This window comes from Camelina sativa, chromosome 15, assembly GCF_030686135.1.
Source record: "Camelina sativa cultivar CO46 ecotype springtype chromosome 15, ASM3068613v1".
Classification (NCBI taxonomy): Eukaryota; Viridiplantae; Streptophyta; class Magnoliopsida; order Brassicales; family Brassicaceae; genus Camelina; species Camelina sativa.
This window is the reverse complement of record NC_141894.1, coordinates 14,849,712-14,859,664: the sequence shown is the minus strand read 5'-3', so window position 1 is coordinate 14,859,664 and position 9,953 is coordinate 14,849,712. Positions and strand designations below refer to the sequence as shown.

Genomic DNA, 9,953 nt, shown 5'->3' with positions numbered 1-9,953 from the left:
GGTTTACATATTAAACGACGTATACGCAGCCATTAGGTTGGTGCAACGTGGCAAGAACAGTAAAACTTTAAGAAGTTAGTCGATTTACTTTCAGCTTTGATAAATACTTTCACCTAGGTAATTTTACTTGGGGAAGATCTGGTGGAGGAATGAAAACAAAGTTCTTTAAGAAAGTGGATATACTAGACGTCCCGATGGAGTGGATAAATGCGCAGTGGGTTGGACTGGTTATTAACATGGTATTGCAGAAAGTGGAGATATTAGATCCACTCGGCGAGTGAGATGGTGCATAACCATAGTAGATCCACTCGGCGAGTTCAACAAAAATTTCTCATTCATAAGTCCCCCATTTCCTATTAGTATATATGTGTCATAACCATATTACGGATTTGAAATCTTTTATAATCTACTTTGTCACTCTCAATTATTCAATACCCGCTCAGCTTAACGTAGTGGCAGACATGACACCAGTTGGCAACTGCGATGTGACAACTGATACCCGCAAAAGTCGTATATATGATGACGTAGAAGAGTTGTTTACAATTAAGTAGAGGGATGTGACTTATATCTCATCGATGTGTCTTGATGAGTAAGTTTAATTTGATGTGTTTGTAATCATTAATAAGTTACGAAATCTGGTCACAATTGTACTAAACGACCACAGTGTTAACTAAATATGTTTCTGGTTAGCATTCTATATATAATAATTAAAAAACATGTAACTCCGACCTACAACTCTCCCTTTATTATTGTATGTAGGTGTTGAACACTCTCTACTAGTTGCAACACATACGAAACATTGTTTTAGAAAAATCAAGTGAAAATGCCGCCTGAAACTCAAAATATGCCTAATATACTAGATGAAATATTGATTAAAATCCTCGGCTTTCTCGCAGTTGATGGTTTGGAGTACCTCGCTCCAATATTGAAGGCAGGTCATCGAGGTGTAAAAACGGCGCTTACCCCCGAAGTTTTAAAGGATGCTAACATCTTCAACTTATGCTGGCATCCCACGATGTTCCAAACACCACGGAACCCAAATGGTAGAGTCCAAAATGAAGGGATCCATAGGCGTATCTTCAAAAAATGCCTAGATGCTGGCAACAAAATGGCAATTTTTTTCGAAGGTTTCCGGGTTGTTGCCGAGGTGGAAGACATTAAGCAAGATATCGCACTTCTAACTCGTAACGTTCCCGCACAACCTATATCGACACTAGCTTGTGGGTTTTTTTCTATGTTAGACAGGAACTGCAAGATGGCTATTCATTTTCTTGACCTGTTTGATGCACATCACTACCCACTTAAATCGGAACGAGTAAGGTTTATGGCCAAGGGGATGTTCCGGTTGCTGGGTACATATTAGACGGCGCAAGTAAACACATACAGGGACACATTCGTCTATCCTATTGCTCCCTTGATCCCTTCTCCGGAATGTGCTCGATGGTGTTTATTGGAGCATGGTTTCTACTCTTTCAACTATCAAGATTATGACATTGTCTGCACAAATTGCGGCCTTTGGTGGTTGGCGAAAGTTATATCCGAGATCTTGTAGTTATATTTTCTCATAAGATGTTTCGCCCTAAACGTTCTATCTAACGAATATCCTGTTATCAACGCAGTTCTTATATCTTCTAGAATCCATGTCTCCGGTTGTAGTAAATTTGGTTCATGTAACACCTAATGTTGTATCCTTTATAAGAACGCGGTATCTATCGCTACTTAATATGTTGTTTACGAATGGTAAGTAGTTGGGTGCCTAAACGTGACCAAGGCATTGGAGATGAATTATGAATATAAAACTATATAACTCGTTCTTCCCTTGCAAGACCACTTACATATAATACTAAGACGTACACAACCTGAAAGATGTTAGTGTAATAACAACGTTTATAATTTCAGTGTACGTTCAAGAGTATGTACGTTTACTGTACGTACAATACTTTATAATTTAAGCCATTGTACGTATTAGAGTTTGTTAATTGAGTGTACGTACAATGGTAAACAAGAGTTCGGTCATTATCGTTTTTATGCAAATTAAATATAAATAAGTTCTTACGCAGATTCTTTCGTATTAGTATATACGTGGCGCCACCATAATAACGGATGTCAAATGCGTTATACACTACTTAGACAATTATATCTCTTAAATTCCGCTAGGCTCAAGGTAGGGTAGAAATGACAGCAGTAGGTTGGACGAAGTGACAACTCCTACCCCCAAAAGTCGTGTTAACATAAACGTAGATGTGATTTATATCTGCGTGAGTTTTAATTAAACAGTAGTAAATGACGTATGTCTCGTCACATTACAACAATAAACGGGTAGGGTGTTGGCTAAATAAGTATCTCGTTAGCGTTCTATAAATTATATGTACCAGTCCCACTGAGTACAACCGGAACTTTGAGTTCTTGAAACACCCTTCTGTACAAGTAGCTGTTCCTACTGAAAAATCACATCAATATGGCATCTGCGTCTCAAAAAATGTCTCATTTACCAGATGATATGTTGGTTATCATCTTCAGGTTCCTCGGAGTTGATGGTTTGAAGTACCTTGCTCCAATAGTCAAGGTAGGACCTCGAGGAGTGAAAACAGTGCTTACGCCTCAAGTTCTCAAGGGTGCTAACATCTCCAACATTACTTGCCATCCTTCATGGTTCCAAAAATTACATCACCGAAATCGTAGAATAAAAGAGGAAGGGATGCACCGGCGTATCTTTGAAAGATGCCTTGACGCTGGGAATAAAAAGGCAATCTATTACGAATTTCGGGTTGTTGCCGAGGAAAGCGACATTGAGGGAGGTATTGCACTTCTAACTCGTAATGTTCCCGCAGAAGATGATACCACACTAGCATGTGGGTTTTTTCTATGTTACATGGGAACCTCGACATGGCGGGTCATTTTCTTTACCTGTTTTATACATACCACTACCAACTGAATACAACTCAAACAAGGATTTTGGGCAGGGAGTTGTTCATGTTGCTGGGTAGATATCAGACGGCGCGACAAAACACATACAGGGATTCATTCGTCTATCCTATTGCCCCTTTGATCCCTTCTCCGGAATGTGCTAATTTGTGTTTATTGGAGCATGGTTTGTACTCTCTCAACTATCGAGACTATGACATGGTGTGCACAAATTGCGACCTTTGGTGGTTAGCGAAATCTATATCCGAGATCCTTTAGTTATATTATCTCTTTAGATGTTTCGCCCTAAACGTTCCACCTAAAGGTCTTCTGTTATCAATGCCGTACTTATATCTTCGTCATCGGCTTCACGCACACTGAATCCGGCCTTTTGTTTCCAAAGTTTTCTCTTGTACTAATTATTTAATCTTTTACCCCCTAATGTTGTATCTTTTTTTTTCTGTTCTCTTACGCACAACAACTATAAACAGTTGATAAATCTGCCATTTGGGGTTGTACAACTATGTGTGTTTCGGTACAATGTTGTTTACGTATGGTTTGAGTATTTTTAGTTATGGTACAAATGTGTTTCCCTTAGAAAAGTTGCATGTGATTTGGCTGTTTCAACCATAATGGGGCCTAAAATAAAAAATATTCTCAACCATTGAGCATTTTTATCAAACCAGGTTGGGCGCCTTAACGTTATTAAGAAAGTAGAAGGGGAAGAAGGCGTACATCAACCAGATAATACCAACAAGATCGGCTTGTAAGAACGGATTAATAAACTAATACCACGTGCACAACATAAATGAGTTGTCTGTACGTACACAACGAACCAAATTATGACTGAACGTACACAAGATTGTTACTTGTGAGTGTACGTGTACTTATACAGAATACAGTACATAACGTAGACATACCATCTGACACAAGATGGGTTTAAAAGATACAGGTAAAGAAATTTCAAGAGGCATAGGAATACATTTAAGTAGATAACGTTATTGATGTAATATAACATAACGTAACCGCATAGATCGACCCGTAATTAAAAAAATTTGAAATATACACCCGAAGAAAAATAAAGAAAGCGAAGAGTCGCGCTTATTAGAGAAGGAGAGAGAGGGAGTCGGTAGAAAGACGCAACTACCAATGGCGACGCTTTGTTTTATTTAACTAGCATCTCCCTGTCTTCTTCCCAAACCCAGGGTAGAAACGAATAACATGAAATTATCAGAGAAACCCATGGAATTTAGAGTTGATGCCATTGCTGATCTTAGAGCAGGAAGAACGAATTGGTGTATCCAAGCGAAGGTCTTGAATTCGTGGTTTGTTACTGAGTTCTTTCAAAAGCGGGTTCTCCTCCTTGCTGATAAACGGGTTAGTCCAGTTTACTTTGTAAAATATTTGCACGAAGTTGTTAATCTACCAGTGGTCTTATACACGATTGATATGCAATTTATAGGGTGACACAATCGAGGTGGCATTTTTTCCAGGGACCTACAAGAATATGAGGAAGTATATATATGATGGTGATTGGTATGAAATTAGGACTTTCAAGGTCATTCAGCCAACACGTTGGGAGAGGAATACACATCATCCTTTCCAAATCAAATTTACTGATGATTCGACGATGGGTCTGCTCCAACCGGTGAATCAAAAACACTACTTCCGTTTCGAGGATTTGGGTGATATATCTCCAGGGAGAATTATCCATCCCATATCATTCGGTACGCTTATCTTCAATTGTTCATTACACAAATTGTTGGAACAACGTTAAAAACTTTTGCTTTAACTAAATGATATATTTGTGCACATTACTTGTTTTTAGGCCTGATACTAAATAATTAGGTTAGAGGACAAATTCATATTAAAATACATAGGTTGTAACGTTTAAAGTATGTGTCTTCCCCGAATCAGATGTTTGTGGGTGTGTAGTTGGAGTGGCAGACAAAAGATTGCTCGAGGGGGAAAATGCGGCCAATGAAGTTGTCCTCACCCTACTCAATGGGAGGTAAAGGAGATTTGTGCAACCTTTTGAATACATTTTCATTTAAAGTGTTTTCCTATTCCCGATCTATAATAACATGAGAAAATCGTAGGAATGAAACCCTGAAGTGTCGTGCCATAGATAACTATGCTGCTCGCTTCATAAATGCTTGGGAAGCAAACAGGTGTCATCTTACTTTTACATCCGAACCCGTCTTTTGTATTTTGCGGTTCTGGAAGGTTGGAAGATAAGTTCGATTTGATACATCAGATAAGGAAACTAGCCTTGTGAGACCATATACATATAACTTTGTAAATGTTCTGTAGGTGCACCATGTCTCGTCAACACAGCTGCCTCTTCGCAAATCTATATAAAACCAGATTTCGTAGGAATGGAACATCACAAGGCGATGTAAGCTGTTTGTTTTCCACTAAAAGTACTAATTGTATATAATGTTACTGTCAAATACGTTAATACACTTTCTATATTTACCGTAGATCTGAATTCGCTGGACGTTACTATATATAACATATAATGGAGCACGTGGGGGAGAATGCAGGACCTTAAGAAGAAAGGAACTAGATTGGCGAAAGGGAGAGCTCAGAGAGTTTAGCATATTGAAAGAACCTTCACAGATCTATGCAATTTAGAAACTTTTTTTTTTGGTGTGTTTGTACTTTTGAATGAACCGAATGTTACGCTGATTATGGATAATATATGGTTATATTTTGTCAACAAAATATAAAATTTAGTACTCCGTAATATATGTACGTACACAACAATAGTTATCTACGATAAGTGTACATGTCAACCGTACATAAAAAAACTAATGAAGGAACATAGTTCTTTGCTCCGTAGACATGTACAGTGAATGTGGTTAACACATTTGCAACACAATCCTTCCATCGCATTATGTCCTCTCTAAATGACATAAAATACACAAACAGATATATTCCGTTTTTGTAAGTATCTTATTCAAACAGTAAACCGTTTGCTGGACATTTCTAAAAAGCCCACACGAGTAATAGGCCCAACTAGGGCAGCCGGGACCAATTTCTAGAACAATTATAATTAAACAAAAAGGTGGGCTTACAAATTAAAAAGGTCCATCATAAACATGTTACAAAAAGCTATGGTGGCACTTAGGAAAAAAGAGTATTATCCTCACACGCCATGAAAAGATAACACGTCTATTGTCGCCCCTGCACTACGTATTAGCTGGACATGTTGTACGGTTGTGGCCAACCTGTTGACACTGAGAACAAGTATGCTGTTTGCGGGGCCGCTTCGTCTCCAACGCAACCTCGAAAAAAGACTTCATCCTCGACATCTTTGGCCTTCCTGGAGGATTCCTAACAAAAGGCGGTTTACATCTGGACGGTGTAACATCAGTAGGAATGATGCAGGATGTATCTATCGGCATTATCGACTCCGCATAACCACTGCAGAGGCTGTCTTTGCGGAAGCATGGATGGAACTGGTTTATAACTGATTGGTTGGCCGTATATGCGGCTGTGATAGCATGTACGCATGGCATCCTCTCTAGATCAAAAGGCCTACATGAACACCTCTTATACCTCAGATGGAAAACATGCGTTGAGGTACCACAACTTACTTGAAATCGATCTTCATCAATTTCTTGAACCCTTAGACGCCTTGAATGTTCAATATGTGCCTATGAGTAAATGAAAGTGTAAGTTCATATAACCTACGAAACACAACATATCCACTAACATTTTCCACTCCTTTCGTTAACATATATATCGATGGATATGTTAATGAATCTCATACCTGTAACAAGTTCTCCACTCCTTTGGTGAGTAAAGTTGGCATTGCGGCAGCTTGTTTTCTCCTTGTAGCAAACCAACGTGTCAACATATTCCGAACCGCTTCTAATACCTCTACAATGGGATAGGCTCTCGCAGGATTCAGTACTTTGTTTAGCGATCATGCAATGTTGCTCGTGGTGAAGTTGTACCTATCACCGGAAAAGTGCACCCTGCTCCACTTGGATACATCTGTACGCACCAAGTAAGCATGCAGTTGCGGATTCGCTTCTCGAATTTGCTGGAAGATTTCTTCGAAATCAACTACACGGTACGCTGCAGCTACTTTTTTTCCCAGTCGGAATGTTTCGCTCCCACTAAATCTCAGGATAATATTCTTGTGATGATGATAAGTGCAGATTCCACGACTTGCCAGGGGGTACACTTTACCGATAGCTTTACCAATAGATTTATGCCGGTCAGATATCAGTGCAAGCTCTTCATCATCAGGAATTACACTACTTAATTGCGTAAAGAACCATTCCTACGACACGTCTTTCTCTGTATCAACAACCGCATACGCTAGAGGAAAAATATTAAAATTCCCATCTTGTGTTGTCGCTATCAGAAGAGTCCCTTTGAATTCACCTTTCAAAAAAGTTCCATCTACAACTACAACTTTCCGCATATACCTGAAACCCTTAATGCATCCAGCAATCGCAATGAAAACATACTTGAATCTGTCTTCTGCATCAACGACCAGTCTAGTAAGGGTTCCCGGATTAGAGGACCTCAGCCTATATAAATATGCAGGTAATTCAGCGTATCCACTTTCAGGTGTACCCCTAACATACTCCCGCGCCTTTATAAGTGTACGATGTGCCTTCCAGTAGCCAAGCTATTATATGAAAATGGTCAGTAAAAGACATCAGCACTCAACAATATCAACTAGATTGAATTATATATATGTGCAGTGCAGGCCATAGAATCAACTAATTTCTGAGAAAACCAACAAACTAAAGCTACAATCTGTTTGTTATTATTTCCACTACGTCTTCACGTACACAAAGCCCCCTAGCAACATAAGATATTTCTACGTGTACACCCTATAGACCATCACATACAGAAAGCCAACCATAAAACAAACATTTTAAAGTATTCCAGTAGCCCACCTGTACACCATATCGTAGGTTAAGCCCTTCCCCAACAAGATTTGGTACAACAGAACCTCCCACACCACCAATATAATCCTTGTATAATTGAGCTAGGATTGGTGGTTTAGCATTACGGCTACGGCCATATCGTTCCGTAATAGAGCAAGTATGTTCACGACAATATTTGCGAATGTGAAACACCGGCGAATCACCCATGGTTGAAGCCCGTATTCTCCATTTACAACCTTTTACCCAACACTCAACGATTAACAAACTTGGCGTTGAATATTGAACATTGTAATCATATTTATCTAATACACTCAGCACCCTCAACCTTGCCACCAACGTTTCTTTGCTATCAAACTTATCCCCCACAGCAATATCACCACCTCCGTTTTCTATTTTGTGAACCTCCTTCTCAATTGCATCAGCTTTAGAGTTAGTCTTGCGGGTACGGATATTTGATTCTTTGTTACACACCTTTTCCTCTATACAAGATCCACCCCCAGGTCCGTCGTCGAATGATTACTCTGCTCCATCCGGGGCAAAGTTGGAGTACAGCAGATAGTCTTCATCTCCTGAACTTGCACCATCGCTGTCGTCACAGTAATCAAATCTACTGTTCTCCTCATCATCTGCTTCATCTTCATCTACATCCTTTCCAACATTATCTTCACCGTCTACCTTCCGACTCTTGTAATCTTCATCTTTCTGTCCCATTTCCTCTGCCACGCCTACGAAATCATCTACAACGACTTCAGGGGTCTTGGGTGTTGGTTCTGGGGTTTTCGGTTTAACTTCCTCGAACAAGGTTTCACCAGATCTATCTTCAATCTCAACGCATAGCCGGATGAGTTCACCCCTGCACTGTTTGAGAAAGTTTTGAAACTGCCGACCATTCGAAACAATCATCGGTGGCATATAACATCCGCTTTTTTTATATCTATCTAACATATAGCTCAACTTTATGGCGGAAGTTCCTTCACAGAAACCAAAGTCATCGAACACCATAGCAGTAAAGTCTTCAAAGTTTGTTTCTTTATCGGCAACTATAATCCTGCACCCTTTGCTAGTATCAACGTCAAACAACCATCGCTTTTTGTCTACCCTCCACCTCCCACACGCCAAAACGATATCTTGCTCTTCCATGGATGAACCCAGAGGAAAGATTTCCGAAACTGAGTAGGAAAAAGACGTTTGCTCCGGCCGACAAACAGAACACGATTGATGAATCCTCTACAAACTTTATTACATGAACACCATTAATCGGAAGAACAACAAACGTGTTTAGATCTTCCTCCAATAAGTCTATCGCAACGCTAGATTGTCTTTGCCAGCTCAAACAAATTCGTATTATTCTCGTAAGACTTTACAGCTGTCAAAAATGCTTACTAAATCTACCACGGACAAGAAGCCTACCAATACACTATGAAAACTATTTAAAAAAAAAAACAAAGTATACCAAAAATATCTGTAACGAGAGAAGGCTGTCGCATAAATCTGTCGCAACAGGCCATTAGTCTACCATAAATATCTTCCCACCCTTTTACGTTTACCGCTATACCCGCTAAAAATATAAGTCTATCACCAAAGGGCAATTCCTCTACCAACTTAATCTAACGAAATCATATATCTATCGAATCATCTACGTCGACTGATAAGTGTACCATCTACGTTGACCGATAAGTGTACCAACTCTACAACTAAGTGTACCAAAAATATCTGACGTACACCTTTAATCAGTAACCTATATAAATGTACCATCAAAGAATCGGTAGACTATCTCCCATTTCCCAATATTTTTTTTCCACTAATGGCATTACCCGTAATTGCGTTTTTTCTCAACACTAGTTTCAGGGGTAGTATGGGTACAGAGTTTATTCTAGTAATTACCAACTATTGTGTGCTACTTTTGTAAAAAGGAAGCTTTTATGTAATATTTCCAGATATACTATAAGTTGATTTTTTAAAAACAAATATAAATTGTTCAATCTATCAAAATATTCAAGTTTTTAAGAATATTATTCTTTAAAAATAATATCTATTGAATTAAAAAAATTACTGAGTAATGGGTCAAACTTTGAATATTTAAATTCAATTTCATATTTTTTTTGTTGAATTTTATAATTTTATATAATATAA

The 9,953-nt window shown here is 38.8% G+C and overlaps 2 protein-coding genes across 2 annotated transcripts; both read right to left on the bottom strand.

Moving 5' to 3' along the window:
• Positions 1–6,098: 6,098 nt before the first annotated feature.
• LOC147926651 (uncharacterized) lies at positions 6,099–6,769 on the bottom strand. Its single transcript, XM_087487140.1, has 2 exons — positions 6,683–6,769; positions 6,099–6,566 (listed from the first exon to the last, which is right to left on the bottom strand). The coding sequence occupies exons 1-2, from the start codon at positions 6,767–6,769 to the stop codon at positions 6,099–6,101; spliced, it is 555 nt and encodes a 184-aa protein (XP_087343266.1).
• A 69-nt stretch (positions 6,770–6,838) lies between these two features.
• LOC104773645 (uncharacterized) lies at positions 6,839–8,027 on the bottom strand. The gene is made up of 4 exons (XM_087487139.1): positions 7,830–8,027; positions 7,710–7,763; positions 7,306–7,555; positions 6,839–7,155 (listed from the first exon to the last, which is right to left on the bottom strand). Exons 1-4 carry the CDS (start codon positions 8,025–8,027, stop codon positions 6,839–6,841), a joined length of 819 nt encoding a protein of 272 aa, XP_087343265.1.
• Between the last annotated feature and the right edge of the window lie 1,926 nt (positions 8,028–9,953).